We start from the raw sequence: 24,478 nt of genomic DNA, 5'->3' as shown, positions 1-24,478 counted from the left end.
GAATTTTGCTTTCCTGCCACTTCCCTTCCACAGTAGGACAGGAGCCCAGTGTGTTTGTCCAACTCCCCAGCTGGAATCTAAATTATTGTGAGGTATAGTGGAGGTCGTCTTTCCATAGTGGATCCTGACAGTTGGGAATTAGACTGAATTTAGGGAAAGAGACAAAATAGGTTTGGATCAGTTTGGTAGGTGGCAGAGCTGTCAACAATTCTTTAATGGAAATCAAATATGTATTATTATTAGCCTAAAACTTAATTGTTTTGAACATACGAAAGGACAAGACATAGAAGATAGGATTTAAAATAGCCTTAGCTCATCTGGGAACTATCAAGAGGAGACATATAAAGTTACAGACAATAGCAACAGAGTAATGAGAAGCAAAAAAAAAAAAAAAAAAAAAAAAAAAAGTAGTAGACATGGAAAATTCCAAAAGAGCTGGAGCTAAAAAAAAGGAAGAGTGGGTGATATTGAATGAATTGTAGCAAGATTATTAAAGGCTTTGTTTTATAACTTTGTTTTTTCATGATTGATTGCATGTGTTATGTAAGATTAGTCAAGAAAGCTATACAAATTTAATTTCCATAACGAGTAAATTTTGGCCCCTGGTCTTTATGCAAATATATTCTCTGTCACTTCACTTCACATCAATACTGAGTGAAATTTGGATTTTTTTAGACTGAGTATATTTTTCTGTAAAATATATTTAAAAAAATATTTTTTTCAATGTCCATAATAAGACTTCTTTTTGTCTGCAAAGTTTATACTAATCCAGTTAATTGAAAGGCTTTAAATAGCTGCCATACGAATCCTTCTCTGAATTCTTAGCATTTTGTGTCATACCTTGTATGATACAGACTGATAGGACCAGTGTATTTTTATCTTGCATTACTGGTTACATGCTGATGTTTGTGGCATGTACCTGGAATGCGGGTGTTTCCACCCCACCCTGGGTAATTTGGACAGCCTCAGCCTCTTCCCATTCATGTATTCAGCTTTATTACACGGTACTTTAAAGTCCCAGGTTCTGTAAGGCTTTCTGTATCTGTTTTTTTGAATTTATTGGTGATGTTCCTTTTAGTAGAAACACGAATAAGTGACCTCCCGAGGTCCCTCCCGATCTGAATTATTTTGTACTTGTATGACATCAGCCCCTTGGTAATCCCCAGCTCAGGGAAAAACCGAGTAGCCCAGTAGCAGAGAAAGCTGCCAGCAAAACCTCATGCTCAGGAGGTCGTAAGCAGCTTTTAGGCGGGGGTAGGCAAAAGCTTCTTGTGTTCCAGACAAATGTTGTATAAGACTGCAAGAAAAGCTTCCCCACCCAAGGTCTCATGCCTTCATCTGAGCTAGGGTAGACCCCTTCTGTACTAAGCCTGATAGGTTAAAGTTATCAGGGGCAGTTTTGAAGTTTGTTGTTCAATCACTTTAAAGATTGGTGTCAAACTTCATGATTTACCATTGGGCTTGAAGTGAGCTACATGAAACAAGTGCCCTTGCTGTGGAAACTTAGCAGCTTAAACTTTAAGAATGATTTACCTGGGGGTGTGACAGTAATGCTAGATGGGAATTCCCTGTCTTATTTCATCTTCCAGTAAGCATTCATCCATGTGCTTGAGGGTTCTCAATATACTCTAAACACAGAATAATCTGTGTGGAAAACGTCAAATGTTCATTTGTCTTGGATATGGATGCTTTCTGCTTTCCGTTCTTTTCTTTTTGTTCAAGCACAAATTTCTGGAAAGTGAAAGTGAAAAGGCAAGGGTCTCCTATCTGGAACCTGAGCTTTCTATTTTAAGGCAAACCAAACAGTTTCTCTGTGTTCTTGAAAGATACTTTAATAGAAACACCCAAATGGCATATGAATTAAAACAAGTTGAAATATGCTCCTAAAATATTTGTGTTGGAAGAACTCTAGACTTTTTACTTTGTAGTGAATATTTTTTTTTGTTACTTGAAAAATGTATGTTCTAAAAATATTGTGCTGTGAGAATATTCAGACTTTTGTAAACAGACAGTATTCAACCTAATATGGCTGTCCTGCAGTGCTGAATTCCTATATGAGGAAAATTAAGCATCTTTGCTGCATGACTCAGAAATTAATGTTTCTGTTCTTGAATGAAAACATTGATGAGAAATATTGTTAACGTGTTATAGTTAACTTTGAAAGTACTGTTTCCTTCTCAAGTTCTGTTACCGATTGAGAAAAGCAAGCCACTGGAAATAGCTTGTAGCTATAAAAATGAATCTCCTTAAGCTAGGATTCAGGCATAAATGGAATTCAGCTCACTCACTTTATGTGCATTTTCATATAAAAAAGCTATTAAATAGAGTAACTGGTACAAAAATGCTGAAGATATAAATCACTGTTACAGAATATAATTCACTGTGTTCTAAATAATGTTTCTCCTTTCAGTTTGTTAACTTGCACTCTCCAAAGTGAAGTTATTACAGGACATATGTTTGCATGCAGTCAAGACAGGTAGTTTGAGCATGACTCAACATGACATCTCAAAACTCTTCATCTTGGTAGTTGGGGTAAAATAAATAAATATATATATATATATATATATATATATATATATATAAACACACACACACACACATATATAAATATAGCTTCAGTGTGAATTTGGCCAAGTGTGTATCATGGTCGCTGTGAGTTTCTATTGCCTTTGCCAAAAACATTGTTTGCTATTCCTTTGTATTCTTCCTGATACTGTTCTAAAGCTATATTATCTTGCAAAAAATATTTCAAATACCCACATTAAGGAATATTAATAGTTTATCAGTGGTATTTTCAGAATTTCTACTATTTCTACTCTTATAACATTGTTTTTATTTCTTCATCTAGGAAGAAGAAAGGCGCATGGCATCAGTTGCAGTAAGGAAAGAGGAAGAAAGGAAGCGTGAAAGCCATAAACAGACTTTGCTTAAGGTACTTTCTGTGACTGACAGAAATTAGATAAACATGCTGTGAACTAGTTTGTAGTAATAGTCCACATCCTGCTATTTTTTCTGTAATTTTTTTATGTCCCATATGCTTCTATCTCTTCAAAGCATTTTTTAACAGTTTAAACACTGCATCTATGACTGAAACCCTCCTTCCTAAACCATCCAATACTATAGCAAAAACCCCAATTCATTACATGGGACTGGTAATGGATGGCAAACTTCACTTTCTCAAATCTAGAAATAAAATAAATCCACAAGTTATGGACTTTGCAGTGATTTGAAATTCCTTGAACTTGGTCTGCTGTGTTTTTGGTGAGTGCTCTAGCTGCTAGGGTAGTTGTCAGAGAGTATTTTGAACTAGTTTTTCCTTTGTTCCTGTTGATGTTGGTCCTCTTTGTAGAAGGAGTTCAGCAGTCATTCGAGCAGCAGGTAGGTTGCAGGTGTCATCCTTCTCATAAGGACCTGCATCTCCCAGGACCCAGAACTGGGGCCTGCTTAGCACTTACGTGCACAGGATGGGATAGCTCCAACAGCAGTGACGTTCGGAGTGGAGCTTCTTCATTGCCTTACTTTTGCTCTCTGCTATAACCCATTGCTTTGAGAAAGGTTCCTTTTCACTTGTGGCTGAACTTAGTATTAACTAGAAAGAAAAATAATTATTCCTAGCTCCCACTTGTAAAATTTGCTCCTGTGAAATAAGGTTTTGAAAACTCTGTAGAAGTTGTCAGATCACAGTTAAGGGCTGAGAAAAGGTAGACCCTGGCAGTAGGTGAAGTGATGAAGAGACCCCTGGCCTCCGGAACACACAATTTTTTAAATATAGTTGAAAAAAATTCCCACTATTTCAGCTTCCCACTTTCTATGATATGAGGTATTTGTCTTTGAAAAATATATACTCAGTGTTATATAATCAGATAATATGATAAGTCTTTTGGCAAATTGAGTGCAACACGGCAGAATTTTGTGCTCTTTACTTCTTAAAAAGAACTTGGGCATTTAAAAAACAATAAACACTTAAGTTTTCTGATACTGTAAGGTTTTAAATTTGTACAATGCAATCTGATGTTCTCTCAAGTAAAGCTGCATTTTAAAAATCTGTAGCAGTTTGAAAGGTCTTACTGGCTAAGAATGCTCTTGTATATATAAATACATATTCCAAAAAGAGTAAAAACAATAGAAACATTTTAAGTATAAATCAAGTGGTTTCCCTGTACTTTTATTACTGTTCATCAACAACTTTTTGGACCTGATTTTCATCAGGATTTAAAGTTTAGTGGATTTCTCTGTTATTTACAAAATTTACTTTTACAAAGAGAGAAACCAGTGACTTTGGTTGATGCTCTGTGTTGTCCATGTTCTGTGGATATATATATATTTTTATACTAAGCTCTTTATACTTTCCTTTTAGAATTTTAAGTTACTGTTTCTTTGAATTTCATTAAGAGTGTAATGCAGGGACAGCTAATTCACAACCAGTTAGATCTGTTTCAGGAGAGGGCAGAGAAAAAAATAAAAGAAACTGGGCTAACTTAGCTTTTGAAATGATTTATTTCATGCACAATTTTCATTTGAATAGAGTCCAACTGCTGGTTCCAGAGCACCTTGCTGTTAACCCTGTGGTGAATGTATCTCATGCAACACTGGACATATTAAAAGATAGACTTGTAGGCAGCTGGCAGGTTTTGCATGACTGTACAAGAACAGGTGTTTAATGGATGTCTCAAAGACTTTCACTGAGAGGAGCTGTCTAGAATTTTAAAATAATGTTTCAACTTAGATCTGTTCTACTACTTGTGTGAATCACAAAGATAACTTCATTTTCTCCTTAAAAAAGAAGTCTCCCCTCACCCCCCCTTAAGAAGATGGCAGCGTTTTCCCCATGCAATCGTTTCATTTGCTGCTATGACTGTAGCAGTTGCATAACTGTTAGTTTGGGCTAAGATCACTAGCAGCAGGGAGCCTGTCACAAGCTGCCTGCCCTCTTCTGCGGCAGGATTGCAGCCAGCTCCAGGTTGTTACAGCAAGGCTTCTGTGGCTAGCCAGAGTAATTAGTTTAAACAGAGGCTTCTACCAGCTCTTGCTTTGTTTGTTACATCTCGTTTCTCTTGCTCTAAATTTGGGAAGTTATTGTTCATTGGCAACTAGGCAAAATAATGCCAGAAAGATTCATTGAATCATTGAAATGAATGCAGAACTGCTAACTGGTGCTACTATATCTTCAAATCAAAATGTTTACAACTATTTAAATATTTTGAGTAAGCAACATATGCCTTTTGGAACAAGCCGGTGTGTTGATACTGCACTGTCATAATCTATTATGACTTTCATATCTCGTTTCAGGAAAAGAAACGATTAACAATTTGTAATATTGCTCATCAGTGGGAGATACAGCAGAATCGAGTAGCCCTTGTGGCTTCGTTGAATACAGATAAAGATAATGAGCCGTGTCAAATCAATGGCAGTGCTGCATATGTATTTCCTGAAGAAAACAGGTATTTTATTGGGAAATATGTCTTCCTATTTATGTTTTTTATTCCAAGTTACTTATTAACTGTGAGATCTTACTGTATTTCCTTATCAGAAGTATTATGTTCAAACTAAGCCCGAAAACATCTGTTATTCCTCAGTTAAATCTATTGGGGATTAGTAAAAAGTGTACTATCAATTGACAAAAGAAGTGAAAGCAGAATTATTATGTAATCTTGCTAAATAAAGAAGGATTTCACGCTTGCAGGAAACATTAGGTAAGTTCTTAAGCATGCTTAAACCTGTGTGTTTCGTGGGCAGCTTAGATCAAGTAACCTTCAGCTTGAAAAGAAAGCAACAGAGAAATTACCCTGATGTTCCTACTCGCTTTGAACTTCTATCATATAGGACTAGTTTTTGAATATGCTTTTTCATAAATAGTAGTTCTTTGACTTTTGCTTGGAATTATTCCTCACTTAATGATTCCTTTAAAAAAAAAAAAAAAAAAAAAAAAGTACTGTTATTTCAGAAAAAGAAACTTAGACTTTTCTTTGCAGTCTTAAAACTATCTTGTCTTTTTTAAAGTTAGGCAAGTTTTAAAACTTTGTTTGATGAATGCTAAATGAACTTTCTAATTTCACCTTTAGAGATGCTACAGTCCACCCAATTTAAGGGTGGTATTGTGAGATGCTAGATGATAATCCAGTTGCTTTTTTAAGAGGGTGAATCAAAATACCCTCAATCAATATTCTATGTATATTACTTGTATGACATACTTTGCAATTTATTTTAATACATCCAGAGGTGGCCTTCTAACACCCCATGTAATTCAAAGTACAAGTTCAAAACTGAATGAACAAATATCTACCTCAGGTGGGCTACAACAAAAGCGGTGTGCTTTCAACCTGGCTCATTTAGGTGGAAGTCTGAAAAATTAGTCTGAACAAATTCAGTCGCAAGTGCAAATTCATGCTGTGGCTGAAGCATTATGTGCAGGGAGGAGGTTTTTGCATTTCAAAAATGAAACTCATCAGATTCAACGGTTTCAGCATCATCTTGATTTTTTCCAACCCTTAATGTTTTTGAACCATGCTAGGTATTGTAAATGAACAACTACTGATACTTGCAATCATATTTGACAGTTCAGGTTTTATTGCATGAGTAAAGCATACATTACGATCTCATAATTACCTCTTTTTTTATATTACTGTGTTTCTTCTTCACAGGTCTCTTGATACAATATTGAGCAGTGCAGTACAAGGCTTGTCTGTTCTGGAGTCTCACTTGGTAGAAGTGGAAGGAGATACCCTTTACTTGTATGGTTCTGGAGCACTGGAGTGCCTGGATCGAAACTGGAGTGTTCAAACAGCTGCAGCTGTTGTCACAGTCTCCTTTATGTTCATAGAGTTTGATGAAATTGTTCAAGTATTAACAAAATTGAAGACCAAATTTCCTAATTTTGTGGTAAGACTTCAAATTTCAACTGAGGGAACAGCTTACAGGTTCTTCATTAGGATATTACTTTGGCTACCTCATGCTTTGGTAGCATTCACCTATGAGATATATTTGTGACTTAGATACTTGTTTTTCATCTGTATGGCTCAATTTAATACTTTTTTTGTCTAAGTTTTAATTCAAATTCTTAAACAATGTTATGTTTTGTTTTTAGACTTACAACTCTTTTGACTTAGCTGTTTGTTTTTAAATTGTAAAAATGATGAGGAAATAGTAATATTCTACAATATTATTATAGATCCGTAGTATCAAGAGACTTCTGTTTGTGTTGGCAGTTCACAGTCCAAACAGAGGTGATAGAAGAAATTTCAAGATTATAGTTAAATGACTACAACCCTTGGAATTGTTTGTGGTGAACCAAAGCAATGTGACCAAAGAGATCCCTTCAGCATGTTCTTTCTCAGATATTTAAATCAATCATTTTGAAGCAGGTTGGTCAGACAGGGCCATGCTGCCTGGGTCTGATCTAACTAACTATAATGCTGAAATTTCTTTCTTTGGTTGTCACACACATGCCATGTGATTGCCCTCAGGATGATCTGCTCCATAACTTTCCCCGATGCCAAGGTCAGGCTGACAGGCCTGTAGTTCCCTGGATCCTCTCTCTGACCCTTCTTGTAGATGGGTGTTACCTTGACCATCTAGGACTTCCGCTGTTGACCAGGACCGCTGATATATGATGGGGAGTGATATGTATAATATTATGTAAAGTAATTTTTAAATTGGGTCAAATCCCTACTTCTTTTTAGGGTTTTAACAACTTAATTGCTTCTATGAGGTAAATGCATCTGTGGGGGATTGCAGAATCCCAGCAAAAGTTTTTATCTTCACCATCTCTTTTTTTCTCTTTCCACTTGCAGCAGTGTTGTCACTGTTGAGCCAAATATACCACACTTGTGGTATAAATTGCTGAAAGGGCTTATTATGCTGCTTTTACATATATGGAATACACTGATTACTTGATTCATTGATGTATTTTGCCTTCTAGATTGTGTAAGTCGGGTGAGCCCAGTTCTTTAGTCAAACGTTTTTATTTGAGCTTGAAAATAACTGGAGTAGCATAGAATAGGAATTACTTGCTGGTCTAATTGTCTTTATTTAATTGTGCTTTGAATATTTTTGTTAAAGCACCTGAAGTTTAAGGAAACAAATCTTGCGGCACTGCAGCAATTCAATGCATTAGCCCAGGTGAATCGCATTGAACAGTTGACTGTTGACCCTCAGGGAAATCCAGTCATCAGCTTCACTTTGTGGAAATACTATGTTCTGTTTAGACTGAACCATTTTAATCTACAGAAGATAAATGGAATAGAGGTAAGAAAGTGTTGCTGCTTTGTTATTATAGATCTTACAAACTAATTTTTTTTAAACAGAGATGAATCATTGATTAACTTAACAGAAGCGTGTCATTGTCCTTTCAGTCTTAAACAAAAATCGAAATACCCTTCTTCACGTAACTTTTGCCGTGTGTTCCTTAAACCTAACAACTGTACTGTATTACAATTAGCAAATTTAAGACCCTTAGTTGCCCTAAAGATAAGTCATCAAATGAAGAAAGAATGTAGTGATATAAGATGGAGAACATGAATTTCTGTGAACTAGAGAAAATTCACCATTGCTGTCTTAGTGGTATGCTTATGCTTCTCAACATAAAAATTGTTTATTTCTGTCAGACACTTCTGCCTGTAATGTCCTTTGCTTCCGTAGATGCCTACTCTTTGTTTAGACCATGCTCTCCTAATAGAGACATTGCTCTCTTAACACTTTTATTTAGTGAGGCCTTCTATTTTTAATATTAATATGTGCATGCTTGCACTTGCTCATGCTTGCTCTCTTTCTCTGTATCTGCATCTTACTGTCTGCATAGTATACAACATGAAAACTGTTTGGAAGTACATGTTAAAGGTTGTAGTTATTTAAGTTTAAAAAAAAAAGTGTGTCCCTTTCCAAAAAGATTTTATAGCTTGATCGGAAACTTAATTTGATACAGAAGTTGAGAAGTCACTGAGTAAGTTTCCTTGGCTTGTGCTATTCATGTCAGATTTAGATGATCATAATGAAGATATGATGAGAACAGAATTGCATTCAGTGTTTTGTGTAGGGAACTTCAGTTGATTCTCAGTGCATCTATCTGGTGAAATAAAAATGTGCCAGTTTTGAAGCTTTTTCTCTTTTTTTTTTCCCTACAGGTTACTCAAAATGATATTGTAATGGCTGAAAGGCTTTTTGGCCTTTTGGACTACATAGCATCTTCTGAGCTGCCGCACTATCGTATGCTTTCACTACTGGGAGAATCTAGGTAAAAATAGTTGATAGAAGAATATAAAAACCTTTTTAGCTCAACAGTTAGTGACTGAAATAGCAGTAAATTTGTCTGAGAGAACAGAGGAGTAAGTTATTTCTGGAAATCCTTCAGTTCCTTTTTTTTGCGGAAAATGTTGTTCTGTTGATAAGCTTTAACTGTAATTATTAGAATATCAATTTCTTATGGAAATAGAAATTTCTGTCAGGGTGGAATGTGTCATCACTTGAACAATATAGCATTGTGATGATTAGCAATCTTAGAAACAAAATATTATCATATACAGTTGAAACTTCAGAGAAACTGTGTATAGGCAGAGTACAGTGAACTGAACTGGAATTTGGACAGAATGCGTAAGTTGTTTCCACTGTCATGAGAAATCTTTTCTATGTTTAAAAAAAAAAAAAATCAGAAAATGTGGTGGGTCCCTCCGCCTTTCTCAATGTGGAAATATTAGCATTTTCTCATTTATGAAGAAAAAAGCTTTCTCAAACTTATGCGAAGTCTATTTGGTAAGGTAAGCATGTGCACACAAATGCAGTACTTGTTTAATTCTCTGACTGTGCTGGTACTTGTGAAAATTTATAGGCTTTCATACTGAAGACAGACTGTTTTTTAGGGCTCTTGCTGTAAGAAAATGGTGTTTAAAAAGGTTATTTTTAGTCTTCTACAAATAACTTAAAACTTTGTCTTCTTTGCAAAACTTCCTATTAAGGACATGCAGTGTAATACATGTCAGAGCAAACTGTACTGAAGTGTATTAATGGAGGATTATCTAGACTCATCTATATATTTTAAGTGAGTTGAGGATACAATAAACGGAGAGCTCATAAACTACATGTTCAAAGGCTGAGAGGAAAGAGAAAGACCATTAGATAACTAAAACCATCTGCACTTTTAAAAAGTTCCCAATAATTAAAACTGTAAATCTTTTTATTATCTTTTCCCAGGCGGAAACAATTCCACTATCCCCTAGAGGGAAAGGGAAAGAAATCTGGGATTGGAAATGAGGAAAGTAATGATAACAGAGCTGGAGGAGAAAGCACAGCTCGAGCCACGTTGAATTACAGCACAAAGGACTTTCATATGGAAAAGCTTGAGGTAAGTATATCATTATAAAAATATTTTCTTCCTCTATTATGCCACTTTTGTCTGTGACCCATAGAATTTGTCAATATATCAAATTTCAGTAGGGTTCTTCAAAATGGCAATTTTTAAATATCCCTACTTACTGTATTTACACTTATTATTCAGTAGTTTGATCAAGCAGGCGTTCCATCTAGCTAATTTATGCCAGAATACAGGTTCATGGACCATTTGCACCCTTAAAGATGTGGTTCTGAGCAGTGCCGTGGTCTCATAAATACCTTCTCCCCTATGAGCCTTACTTTCATAATGAAATAGTCCTATGTTAGTCGTATGTAAGAAGTGAGCATAGCTTTTTTTCATGAGGATAAATAATTTTGCATGTGCTGGGGATATTTCATGTATTTAGAAAGTCAGAAAGTATATCACAGAATGAATTGATGAAGAACACCTTCAGAGAAGATTAGAGGTGGCATAGACTACATCTACAGTAGTAAAGAGCTGCTACCTAGTTGTTAAATAAGTTAAAGAAAGGTAATAAATCAGTTAGTAATAAAATTGCAGGCTGACTTGTTTCAGCCAAGTGCATCAGTCAGTCTTTTTTCAGCGCATGTTTTTGAACTCCTTTGCTTGGGCAAAATGAGATACTTCTCAGGGAGGATGTGCTTCTCAGGGAGGATGTGCTTCTTGGAGCCACCATCTCCTGTCTGAGCAGCCTCCACAAGTTCCAGATACTCTGCCCTGTTCCTTCCATTTGTCCCTTTCATTGTAGCAGCAGAGGTAAAGCTTACTGTGTGAGAAATGTGGTCAAGTTTAGAAATGCAGTGTGCTTAATTATTGCATTGCATTTTTCTTATCTCAAATAGATCACATGAAAAAGAGACAATGACTGCACATATATAGAAAGATTAAATTTGAGTAAAATTTTAGTTTCAAAAGGAGTGATATATGGCTGCTGTATAGCAGACAGCCATTAAAACTGTGTGTCACAGAGTGAGCCAGAGAGGGATTCCTCTTGGCCTTTGCCATGGAAGAAGCACTGTAATACAATAGTTTTATGTCCAGTCCATTAAAAATACGCATTTTTTCTCTCCTCACAGTGTACTGATTCATACCTAGTCCATCATTATAGTGTTATGTATTTGACTGCAGATGTTACAGGGTATCACAACAGAAGAGCAAGGCAATAAGGCCCAACTCCTGATTCCCATCAGGAGTTATTTATTGAAATAATATGTTTTTCAGTGAAACAGTTGGAAAGTATTTTTCTGTCTTATCTCTCATTTAAAACAAACAAACAAAAATCCACTGTTTTGCTGGGCCATAGCATGACCCAACATTTTTGGCTATGCTATAAATCAAATTAATTAAATATTTAGCAACAGCATAACTGTTCAAAGTTGTTATGGCTTCTTATGGAGCAATTAATATTGTTTACAAGTGACTAAAATGCAGAGCCATTTGTTGCATTAAGCGTTCCCCTGTTTTTATTGAAAAAAGGTTCAGGCTACTTCAGTGCTGAATATGTTCTGTGTTAGCTCTGCACATGCCAGTGTTCACCAGGGAGAATGTGCAAGGGGTGTATACTAGCTTATTTTTCTCCATGACAGTGTTCTTGTTAGGGCAGGTAGCTGTATATTCACAAAAAATTATGAGGGAAAGAAAGAAAGAAGTCTGGAACTTTATATTGTCTATGTTTTTTTCCTTGTTATCTCAATAGATAAAAATGGTAATGCTGTTAAGATGTTTACATGGCTGCTTCAAAGTAAATTTTAGTTAATGAATATTTAAACTGTAATAAGATTACATGGCCTTATTCATTAAAGCTGAAGTGCAATCTAAAATTAGTGGAGAAATGTGCGATGACCTCTTTTCATGTCAGTTACTCTTTTCTTCATTAAATGTTCTTGGTTGTTTTATAGGTTTGTTCTGGTTTAACCTTTCTTCCTTTGTCTTTTACAATGTGTAATGGTTCTCCCATCCAGGATATCAAAGAAAGAAGAACGCTTTGCCAGACATACGTCGAGAACTTAGTGAAAGAAGCTGCTGACATCAATATGAAAAATGAGTCCTTGCAGAAGCTCTGGCCTCAGATGTTCATTGAGCTTGTCAGAGACGCAGTGGTAGAAATACGCAATAAAAATTCCTATATGAAACTCTGCTTGCAGCGGATTGCTGATCAAAAACAGTAGACTTAAGGCCTGTTGTTTTTGCAAGCGTTTGGTTTCAGTATTGTATAATGTTTTACAGTCTTAAAACAATATAACATAAAATTACCATCAATATAGAAAACTTCTCTCTTCCCCTTCTCCCCCTGCTTCTCCGGCTTTGGGATGCCTTTAAATTTTAATGAACTTTGTTTCCACTGCTTTCTTCTTGGTAGTTTTCAAACAAACTTTACTTGTATAAAGCTTTAACAAGGCTTATTTGTTAAATAAGCATTTGGCTGAAGTAATAGCATTGGAGTAAGTTGGTGCTTATGCCATGGCATAAAGTTTTAATAAGCTCTTGGTTATTTTTTTCTGCTACCCTTTTTGTTCTAATGCATTGATTTCAAGGAACCTATTTATTATTTTTTATTGAATACTTTAACCTGATTTTGACTATTTGCTGCTGTTTAAAAATATCAACATTTTTAGGGTTTTTTAATGAGCAGAAGCTAATAAATTATTGTTTTTACACCCTGAACTTGATCAAGACTGTGTATCATTTAATTTGATAACTTATAGAATGTTTCAGATCATTATCATAGTGCTCAGTACTGTCAACAGTAACTAGCAGACTAACAGCCAGGTGGTTAGCAGGAGATGGGAATTCACAGGAATGTTGGAATTATAGAGTCAGCCTGCACTCAGGTGGAGCTGTGGCATTAATATTGTCAGAAGTGACCTGGTCACTTACATGTTATAGTGATGCCCTTTAAGGTTAGCAAAGGTATCCATAGTGCTAAACTTAATTTTCAAACATGGCAAGTTTGGTTTATGTTATATCAGATTATACCTACATGCTGTAGGTAGCTGCTCTTCAGGTTAATAGTTGTTTTTCCTTACCTGAAAAATGTGATACATAGCAGTCATCTTTACAGAATTTAATAGAGGTTAAATCACTCGAATTCTAAGGAAATACTAACGGTCCTGTAGAAACTAGTCTAGCAGTTGGTAGAATTTAATAGAAAAACAATCTCTCCTCCAGGCTCTTTGAGCCATTTCATGGAATTTATAGCTAGATGAGTATGTGTGATAGGATTTTCTTTTTTTCCATTGGAAAATTGTGCTCTCAGGTTTTATGGTGCTTTTTATTAAGGGAACAAGTTAATTGAGGGGGGTGCTGCGTGTGTTCGTGGGTGCTGGGGAGGGCATGGCTGGTGTTTGTGGGTGCCTGACTGCTCTGCTCTGGGCTCTTCTCCAAGGTGAGCGCGTCCTGCAGCTCCCAGCCGCCGCAGCTGGTGTCCAGGAAGGGAGCAGGTCACGTCCAGGAAGATGCTGTAGCCCGGGTGGAGGCCGGCGATGGTGGCGAAGGAGGGCCAGTCGTTCTGCAGCCCCTTGAGGATCACCTGGACCTGCTGCTTCTGGGAGATGTGCAGCTGAAGGAGGGCCAGGCCGGGCTCCTGCGGGAGAAGACGAGGCCACTAGGGTGCAGAGGGCTGAAGCACCCAAGCTCCTGGGCCCAATGTTCCTTGCACCCCTCGAACCTGGAATTTGCCACCGAGAGGAGCTTGAGGGGCTGAGAGCTGCTGGAGTCTAAGGGCCAGACTCAGGTGCACAGCCCTGCCATGGTGCCCTGGGACCCGGCCCCTCTTCCCTGCAGCCACCTCGGCCCTGCCTGGCCACGGGGACCAGCCCAGACAGAGAAACCCACTGTGGGAGCTGAACCCCAGCCCTCTCCGTGCACCCCACAGGCACCTTTGCCTCCTCTGACTCTCAAAGGAAGTGCCCAGGGTGACCATGCAGGACATAAGACGTGGTCACTGCATGGCACAGCTCTCGCTGGGGCTTTGCTAATGGAGCTGCTCAGTTCTGCCTTGCTGGGGCTGGTAGCCCCTTCACGCTGGCCCGTAGCCACATCGCCACCAGCACCACGGCCCAGGCTTGCCTGGGAGGCTCGGTACCACCAAGCTAGACATGCACACAGGTACCGGTGCTGCTCCTGGCACATCCTGCCTGGGATAATTCTGCCTTGGCCTTTGCAGATCAAACCCATCATCTCCTGGACTGTGAGGGAGAAGCGGCTGCCGCACAATGAGGACTCCTACACATTCCGGCTCTTCCTGCAGAAGGACAAGGAGCCGATGGTCCACGCTACTCCATAACAGAGCTTGAAGGCATCCAGTGAGCCCAGCGCTGCTTCCCCCTGGCCCTTGCAGCAGGACGGTGGTTTCAGCAGCACTGGGACATGGGACACCGGCCTCCATAAAGCAGGCGCAGAGCTAGAGCTGTGTGCAGGCAGCGGCACGGGGACCCAGCTGCCCTGTGAACGCGGCCCCACCAGAACCAGGACTCGGCTTCATCCCCTGGCAGATGCAGACGGTGGTGAGGAAAACCGGTGCTCACGGGTGGTGAGCTAAACGCGCCCAGTTAGTGGTGCCCCCGGCTTCGCAACAGCGGCCATAAGTACGTGTTAGCAGTGGGATCATCTCCATAGCAATGTGTTCTCCCAGTTTTTCCAGTACCCTCCAAGAGGAGCACAAAACCGGGCCTCTGGTGTCGCAGTGGCAGCAGCCCTGAAGGGTTTCTAAGGTCCATGGGAGCAGCAGTCCTTTCCACTAAGACTGTGTTTCAGCCCATAGTGTTTTGTGTAGTGCCATCTAAAGGCAAATGTTTGCACCTGTGCTGGTCAGCAGGATGTGACCTGTGCTCTGGGGTGTTGTTTGCTGTTGGAAATGGCAGTTTCAGCAGAGGTTAAGTGCAGGCACTGTGTTTTCCCCAGTAAAGGAGGATTTCCAGCATCCCCTGGTCAGAGGCTCCCAAATTGCTGCCTCAAGCAATTTCTTTCCTCCCAACTCTAGATTTGGCTCCTTTTGCAGATGATATTAATGCAGCTACCTTGAAATTACAGTCCGAGACGGTTTCTCTGGGCAGTGGGTTGGAAACCTCTGTAGTGCTGGGGCTCAAGAGCGGGAACAGGGACAGCAAAGCCCTGGGACATGCTAAACCTCACTGCACTTGCTTCCCTCTTTGTGCAGCTGAGTTTTGAATGAGCCAACTGAAGGGAGTCAGGAAGAAATAAAATAGTAAAAGGGGAGGCTTTGCGGTGTGTGGGACTATCACAGAGGCTGGAGCCTGGCAGGGACCTTCATGCTGCAGCACTGACGTGTCCTCCTTTAGCAGGAGGGAGCTCTGAGCTGAAGTTGGCATCTCCTGCTTTCCTCTCCCCTTGGCGGCAGCTGAGCTTTGGATCTGTGTGAGCTGCTTTGTTACCCCTGGAAGGCCTTACCCATTAACCAGCTCGTAATTAAGCAAATGCAATTTGCTTATTTGGTACCCCTTTCTTGCTGAATGGGAGCAGGAAAGGGCAGGCTGCTTTAGTCGCCCTCCCACAGCGCAGCCTGGCTCAGTGACACCTCCTAGATGCGGAGGGGTGACAGGCGGGTCAGGGGCTCCCTGGTGCTGGTGTGAGACCCTTAGCAGAGCCGTGTTCCTCAGACAGTTCCCTGGGTTTCAGTGTTTAAATTCCCAAGGCAGCTGATAGCCCCAGAGGGCCTTGGCCTTAGGTCTTCCCTCTGGGTAAGGGGGAAGCCCCCGAGCCTGCAAGGGTCTGTCCCCTGTCCCGGGGCTCCCTGCACCCTGCATTTCTGATCCGAGCCTCCCTGCATCCCCCACGTGCCGCTCCCGGCCCTGCTCCGAGCGCTCCTGCACCCCCCGTCCCTGCACCCCGCGTGCTCAAACGCCCGTCCCTGGCCCCCCATCTCCCTACACACCCGGCCGGGGCCGGGCAGGGGCCGCGGAGGACTCACCATAGAGAGCGGCAGCACGCGCGGCCGCGAGACAAGCTCTCCCTGCCTGTCTCCATGGTACAGGCGCCTTCCGCCGCACGCAGCCCTTGGGGGGTGGTGCCGCGTGGGCGGGGTTTTGCTAAGCGCGCAGCAGCGATTGGTCGGCGAGGGAAAGGGGGCGGTGCCGGCGGCCAGGCGGGAGCGCGGGCGGGACGGGGTCTCCCGGGGCAGCAGCCGCCCCCGCGGGGCCTGTCCCGCGGCCCGGCCCGGCAGGGCGCTCCCCCCGCAGGCCAGCGGCCCCGCTGTGTGAGGCGGAGCGGGTGCCCGCGTTGGCCTGCGGGCCTCGGAGCGGCCCGGGGCCCTCCCCATACTCATGGCATCTCACTCTGCGTGTCTTAATCAGAGGGAAGGGTGGCAGCTCCGGGCTCGCTGTCTCCCACTCCGTCCCCGTGCGCCCCTCCTCTGGCTCGGAGGGGTTTTGAGATAAGATTTCCCTGCTCCAAGGAGATTTTTGTCGTTCAGGGCACCAGCCACGAGAGCCTCAGCAGCAGCCAGAGCCCAAAACCACCCTCTGGGGTAGATTTCCAGCAGTGCATGCTTAAAGAGCCTGGAAAATGGGGATTCAGAAGCTGAGGGGGATTTGATTTTGTGTTTTTTCAGCCCCAAAAGAAGGGGCACATGCTCTAATCCCCCCCTCCTGAAGCATCTCTTGGAGTGAACAAGCAGCACCGTGGCTTGAGCCGAGGCAAGCAAAAGGACAACTAACGTTGGAAGGGGGCGAGAACATTGTGTAAAAGACAAGAAGGGTAAGTCAAAATGGAATAGGCTCATTTTAATTCTCCAAAAATAATATTTGTTTCAGAACTGTAAAAGAAAGCTCAAAGTCTTGTTATGCATATTTCTTAATTCATACTTGACAGCTAGTGCTAATTACCTTAGTAATAATAATAATAAAGTCTGACAACAGAATGATTAAAAGCTTTCTAACTCTTCTTTTTTTTTTCCTCTTTCAGCTAGCTTCATGGACCTGGGAAGTGAGTACTGGGCTAGGGTTTACAGATCCCAATAAAAATCAGGCCTGTACTTTTTTTTTTTTTTTTTTCCCCTAAAACTTCAAAATACAAAACCACTTTGAATCACTCATCATGAACTACTCTTTAAACTAAATGGAGGAACATAAGTATAACAAATCAAATCGAAGCTAGACTCGAGAAATGCTGGAGGTCCCGCTTTGATGTCGCATTAAATAGCAGCACCACCGACCCAACCGAGTCTGTGAACGAGTCTTTTACTGAAAACATGGGTGGCTCTTCAAAGAGCCTTTGGGTTAGACTGTCTTCCAAACAAGAAATGCACTTGGAGCTGGTGTGCTTGGGTGAGGCCCTTGGTGCCCTCTGAGATGCCATTTCGCTTTCCAAATCTGATCATCAAATACTGCCTATATAAGAAAATAACCGTTTTCAGCTCTTCTATAACTCCACGTCACTCTGACATACTGGGACAAACTAACTGCCTTTTAATTACAGTCACTCTCAGTATATGATCTACAAATGTATGTGAAGTCTTTCATCATAGCAGATGAGTGTAAATTGTAAAGCTTATTGTATTAAAAGTATTTAAGAGCTTCCTCATTTTTGAATAGCTCTTATTTTGTACTCCAGAGACACATTTCCATAAAACGCAGCTGTCAAGCTCAACCAAAATGGTGCTAGAAGGAGGCTTTGTGATAGAAGACAGTGGAGAGTATGGTCACTTGGTTTCCTAAACTTTATCAATAGCAAAAGCAACGTTAAAAATGTATTAGATACCTGGTAATGAGCTGACAAAGTTGTTAAAGCAGCCAGGTGCTGTATGTGTCATCTATGGTGGATATCAAATGCTGGGCTGCTGCAGAACAGCCTTGTTTATTTTTAGAGGTGTGAGATTGGCTGTGGGAAGCCAGATCCTTTTATTCCTCCTGCTCTGCTCCTGCTAAGAGGCTCTTGCTTTGCCCACCCTTTGCTTCCAAGCTCCAAGATATTCAGTCACGGAGGAAAAGGTCTGCACTGCTTTTAGCTGCAGTGCTTGGCTCAGCAGAAGGCAGGCGTGGGCAAATGTGGCCCTTTCCCCATGTCCGGGCTGGGGAGTAGCTACAGTGAGGCTATTGCTTAATTAATAGCTGCTGTCATCAGTGTAAGGCTTACGTGGGATAGCTGTGCTGTGCAGAGCAGCCAAGAGGAGGAATGTGAGGGACGGGCGCTGTCAGTGGGCAGAAATAGTTCTAGCACATGTTGTTTTGGTGGGATATTTTTTCCTGGCACCGTCTTGTTGCAAAGGGAGGTGCAGCCGGAGTTCCTTTTCTGTTTGCTCCTGCTGCACGTGAAGCAGCAGGTGAGACACTGGGTTTCTGGGCCGCCGCTGACGCAGACTTCATTAACTGAACCCTGGCACCTGCAGCAGCCACGGGTCAGGTGCTGCCTGCCTGTTTCTAACTAATCTGCCTGGTGTCTGGGAGGATTCACAGTGCTGTTTGCTGCCCACTGAAACTGCAGAATGACTGGAACATGTAGTAGATAAAAGGCACCGAAAGTAGAGGGGTTTTTTTGTGCTTATGAACTAAATGTCTAACATCTCTTTGAAATGGTTGCTGATTTACAGTAGAAGTCTAGCCACAGATTCTTTCATATGTATTTGGGTTTTCCTTTTTCAGCCCACCTTGTTTCAAATTACAATCAATTCAGTGATTCCTAATCAGAAGCATTTGGAATTCTAGAACGAAGTTGCCAAAATCCTGGCTTTTGATCTTTGAATATTTTAGCTTTTTATGGCAATGTGCGATACAGCTAAGAATCCTGTAAATCTTTAAGTAGGTTCAGGGAAAACTGACTTCAGCTCAATTAAAAATTACTTCAACATCTTGGCTGAAAATTTTTACCTATTTTTGGACAAAGCTTAACAGGTTTGTTTTCTTAACCTTTGAAAGCACCATTTTGTGACATGTTCAAGACCAGATATTTCACTGAGTGTGTTTTTTTGAGGAACTTGCAGAGACGAGCGTTATTATACCCACCTCATTCACTTTGTTTCCATTGTGGGCTAAAGGAGTGTGGTGTCAGCCGCTGTCTGGCTTTCCTTGATGTCCTGTGTGTGATCCTATTTGTGATGAGATCCCTCTTTGAATCGGAGAGAGGGAGAGTTTCAAAAGCAGTGACGTCCTTTTGCTTTGTCATCTGCCTGGCAGGAATTGTGATGCTATTAACTGGGATTAGGACTTTGGCTAGGAGGAACTGAGTCAGAAGTGTCATCAACTGCAAGGTAAGAATACTAGTTATTTGTACACAACAAAACACAGCACAGGTAAATTTTGCGTGTAATTTGCTTACTGTAGGCCAAGATGATGTGCGGATTTTTAGATTTATTTATTTTTGAAGGAATCTTTATGTTCAAAAATGTTGAAATAAACTTCGCAAAAACCAACTTGTCAGGCAGAAATTTTACCTGTAGTTTTCAGAAAATTTAGAGCTACTTTCTGGAAATTATTAGTTAATTGTATGTATGATTTCATAGACTGCTTATTTGAAGTGATTTTAGCACAGTTGAGTTAAATTCCTGTGTAACAATGCGTCAGAGTTTCTCTTTGTGGGGCTGTTGCTTTGTACTGTTTCGATGCTTGGTTCATTTACCTGAGAAAGCCGGGTTTGTGGCTGCTCTTCATTACTTGGTCAGCACAAAGCAATCAGTTTTGGTACTAATTTGTTCTTCTAGATGGAACAAGAAATGAAATATATCCTAAATTGCTGGGATTCTTGGAAAATTTTAACCTACTTTCAGATCTGAGAAATGAGTGGCTGCATGAATAGGAAATTATATCATGTTGTTCTTAGCAGGAGCTGGGAAGGGCCGTGGATTCTTGCAGCTGTGTCTGGAGGTCTGGGCTCAGCTCTGTCTTAGCCAGGTGGGTGAACTGGTAATTTTTGCAACTGGAGTGGAAATCAGGAGCAAGAAATCTGTAACCAAGGTGGCTTTTTGTAGACTGTAGTAAAGCAGGATGCCTCTGCAGTGTATCAGGTCAGTGATACAGCTCTCCAGGGAGTGCTTCCTGCTGCTTTATTCACTTTGGGAATTTCTAGTATCCACTTTATAAAATGGCAAAGGAGAGCTGGATCAGATGAGTGGTTGTCCTAATGCTGAGGGGTCCCACACTGGAGCTCCACAGCTCACTGAGCTCTCTGTAGGTTTGCTATGAGCAGTGTTGATAATCTCCACTGTGTGCGAGCTCCTTCCTGCTAATCTGCGAGACCTTTCCCCAGCAAGATGCTTTCTGAAAACTAGGCCCGGCATAAGCGCGGCTGCCGGGTGGCCCCAGGCGTCCCGGGGTCTGCGGAGGCAGCGGGAGCCGTTGCGGGAGCCTGCTCCTTGGAGCTCCTCCGTGCTGTTTGCACGGAGCTCACGCACCGTCGGTGCTCTCCACCATCCTCTGGGATGGTGGTGTTGCTGCCATCAGCCCCGTGGGTTTGTAGAAGCTCTGCAAGTCAGAGGTGGAGCTGGAGACAATGTCTGAGACGTGAGAACGATTTGGTGGAAGTGGCTTGAGAAATTAGACACAGGCATGCACAGAATCTTCAAACTGGCCTGAAATGTCTTTTAAATGGACCATTTATTTTAAAGATTATGGCAGTGTTACTCTATACCTCTCCCAAATATTTAAGGAAAAATGTAGATGTATTTTCTCTGGCCAGACCTAAGTTTTAGGCTATAGATCAAACAGGTTCAAACATTTTTCTGACTTTTTTTCCCTCCAACTTAGCCATTTATTTTGATTGAATCTTTTATATTTCAATCAACAACTTCTCATATTATATTTCAGTGTGGTCTGGCCAACAGTCTTGATGCAGAGACAAAAGCCTTCAGTATTGGTTATCCAAACTACTAAAAAATGTATATTTTCATCCTCAGACGTGGGGTCATCCTTGCAATGTTATAGGTGTCTTGTGTGCAGTCTTTTGGAAGCCTCCAAGAGTAGATAAGTATTTAAATGCTAATTAAGTTCTTTTCTCAAGTCCATGTCTGGTCATCTCTGCTGCAACTAGCAACATGAATCCTCATTTTCCTATGTACCTGCATGCAATGGACAGTAGAATTAAGATTACACCTAGTTAATTGAAACGTATTGCAGCTGTCTGATTCTGCAAAAATCTCTCCTGAAAACTGTATGCTCGAAAATGCAGTTGTTTTATGCATTGCTGAAAATCAGTTGAATTTGCAGCAGCATCTAGACAGACCGTCTTGGATGCCTGGTGAAGCATCATCATTAAAATACAGGACTTCTAGTACTGCCACACTTATTACTGGAGTTGCAAGTACTGAAACTTTCTCTTGTGTAGAGAACTTGTGCGTAGAGGATGCTGCAGAGAACTGTCTTGATCTGTCATCCATTGGAATTGAAAAGTTCCAGCAGGTTGACACAACTAATGCTCTGACTTCCTGGATGTTCCTCTCTGTCTCAGCTCTGATATTCTTTCCTTGAAGAAAACCTTGCCCTGTGCAAAGAAAACCTCAGAAATGTGGAGCTGGAAGCAGACAGTGCAGATCTGTAGCTCTGCAGAGCCTGTAACAGCAGCAGTGGCAGGTGTGAACTGCTGCCTTTGTCCGTCAAGGCTCAGACCCGTTTTCAGGAACGGTGGATAACTGTCTGTATTAAGCTTTTAGGTAAGTGAGCAAAAGAGATGGAAGGCCATAAAGCTGCATGAGGTCTCATGGGAGGCATCTGGTTGGATTTGGGAGCTGCATCTGGTTGTGCGTGTTTCAAAAGGCACACGTTTTAGCCGAACACCAAGCCCCACAGGGATAGAAATCAAGGGGAAACTAAGGGCAGGGCTGGTAGATTTTGGCAGCTCTCAGAGTTCAAGTTTATCTGTGAGCAGATATGTTACCACCCTTCATTTCCATTCCTGCTCTGTCATTAAATAGGAAAGTTTTAAGATATTTCTAAAACCAGAACTACTCTGATAATCTTTAAATATGAAAATATTCAAACAATTATAAGACCAAAATGGAACAAGTATGAAGTCACCCTTTCCTGAATGTTTCCTGTTTTTTAACCTGTACCTTTCACCTGCCTTGATCTGTTTTCCATTTTTAAACTCTGCCCATCAACGTGTGGGATATTGGAGGTGAGGAAGATGAAAACAAGCTTCTCTATAGAAGATTTTTTTAAAAACATTGCAGTTTGCATTGCAAATGCTTTTTTTTTTTCCTCCCTGTTACACTTGTTACTTTTTTTTTTTTAAGAAACATTTTATGGGTTAGGACCAATACTGTGCTAAATGAAACACATCAGATATATGCTTTCTTCATAAAGTTAGTCCCCAGAAACAGAGTTTGAAGGTCAGCAGGATATTTAATGATGGAATGAGGGTTGGGCGCATTAAGGTTACTGGTTAAGCTTACCGGAGTTAGTGTTTTTTACTATGAGACCAAAAGCAGCATTCTGTTACAAACCTAGGAAAGAAAAGCAAAAATACTTCTTCAGTAGTCATCCAAATAACAGTATTCTGCTTATGCTGGGCATCCTATCTATTGTGCCAACCAGTTAAGCCCAGCAAGTACTTTATTCTGTATTGTCCAGTTATTTAATGTATACTCTATATTACACAGAACTTCATATGATTGCTTAAAATATTAATTATTACAAAGTTTATAATATTAGGTTGCACTAGTTGCCATGGCAAAGCTTTTCCTACTTACAGAATAGTCTATGGCTGCTATCCATGGCTGAGCCCGCTACCTGCATTCTAATTTTTGTGTCCTGAGGGTCTTTTGCATTTTATTTTCTAGAAGTTAAAGTGCATAAACCTACCTCCCTGACTCTCATTCTCTGTTTTATGAAGTGTTTCATTTTGTGTATACCGTTTCCTCCCACACTGCCCACCTTTCTCAGACTGTAACATTTATCTGAAGGCTAGCAAGCTAAAAAATATTTTACCTTGTCTTATCTATTGCAGCAGCTGTTTTGCTTTGAGCATATAAGCAAAGAGGGAACTACCTGCATGCATAGAGTAGCTTTATGTATCTGACTGAAGTCAGTTTTGGATCAGTCCCTTACCTGCCACATTTGAAATGTCTTTGTGAGAATAATAAATTCTCTGTTTTGGACCCATAAAAGAATCATTCCCCCCTGCCCCCCCCCAGAAAAAAAAAGAAATCAAGTGGAAGATGACGTTTAAAAAGCTTTCTGCCCAGAAATTAAGGTGATCAAAAAATCTTCTCGTTTCTCATACTTATTTTGTAAAAAGCTGATAGAAAAATCAGGGAGGGAAGAGGGTGCGTGCAAACTGCATGTGTACTTTTGTAGTCACTGCATCTCACAACTTTCCAACGTAACTATCAACAAAATGAACGGCTGTCGTGAGTTTCCCAGCGAGGCACGTCCCGAAGTTGCAATTTTGAATTTGCTGCCGCATTCCGAACAGTTTATCCCCCACTAAAGAGCTTGACGGGAGATTTCGCTGTTCACCAGGTGACCTTGCTGGCTCTTTACTGAGCACAGGCACCACAGCGTGATCTGGCGATTTGATGTGTCAGCCGCAGCTGGTTGTGTCTGTCACCTTGCACAATCCACTACAAACACCCTAGTGTTATTTTGCAGTAATAATTGGCAATGTAACCTCCACTGTTCTTTCAATATGATCTGGAGGGGTTTAATCTTTCATTGGTTCTCTGTAATTAGGAATAACCCCACCACTCTTCCATCAAGTGTCATTTCATAATTCTTATAAGCAGAGTTCCAGGTAATAGAACTATAACTATTGTACATAACCTCTGGCTCATAAGTTGTTTTAAACAGGTAAATTCTATTTCTGAGATATTTCATACTAGAGATTTTCCATCTCCCTGACAGGGCTAAGGATATCGTGAAAAAGAGAGTCCTAATGGGCAGCATACCCTAAATATTGTTTATTCTTAAAATGCTAATGCAGTTCTTGAAATCACTTCTGAAATTACTGTAGAACTAATTAAAAATTACATCCCATTCTACAATGGATTCTACAAGCCCGTTTTTGTTACTATTGTGTGTCATAAAAAATCTGCTAAATGACAGACTCATGTGAATATCAACTTCATGCCCTTGTCCTTACTTGGGCCACATTTCCACAAAGGATGTATACAAATGTTTGTTGCCCAGCTTCTGCTTAAATAACCATGTAAATTCTTATAGCTGAGCCTGGTTATGTGTTGCTGAGGCAGGA

General features: G+C 40.7%; 1 protein-coding gene across 1 annotated transcript in view; it reads left to right on the top strand.

The window, feature by feature from the left end:
- The window catches only part of LRRC49 (leucine rich repeat containing 49), a 35,983-nt gene extending 23,218 nt beyond the window's left edge, over nt 1-12,765 (top strand). The window contains exons 10-16 of the mRNA XM_088520204.1: nt 2,849-2,932; nt 5,290-5,441; nt 6,642-6,879; nt 8,059-8,244; nt 9,120-9,229; nt 10,183-10,333; nt 12,304-12,765. Of these exons, the coding sequence (XP_088376330.1) occupies nt 2,849-2,932; nt 5,290-5,441; nt 6,642-6,879; nt 8,059-8,244; nt 9,120-9,229; nt 10,183-10,333; nt 12,304-12,510 (1,128 nt within the window). The 3' untranslated portion in view covers nt 12,511-12,765. The remainder of the gene's footprint in view (nt 1-2,848; nt 2,933-5,289; nt 5,442-6,641; nt 6,880-8,058; nt 8,245-9,119; nt 9,230-10,182; nt 10,334-12,303) is intronic.
- The last annotated feature ends 11,713 nt before the right edge of the window (nt 12,766-24,478 follow it).

This window comes from Tinamus guttatus, unplaced genomic scaffold (assembly GCF_059628265.1).
Source record: "Tinamus guttatus ecotype Peru unplaced genomic scaffold, ASM5962826v1 Tinamus_guttatus_pri_ptg000004l, whole genome shotgun sequence".
Taxonomy (NCBI): domain Eukaryota; kingdom Metazoa; phylum Chordata; class Aves; order Tinamiformes; family Tinamidae; genus Tinamus; species Tinamus guttatus.
The sequence above is the reverse complement of the archived record's forward strand: the minus strand, read 5'-3'. Positions and strand labels throughout refer to the sequence as shown.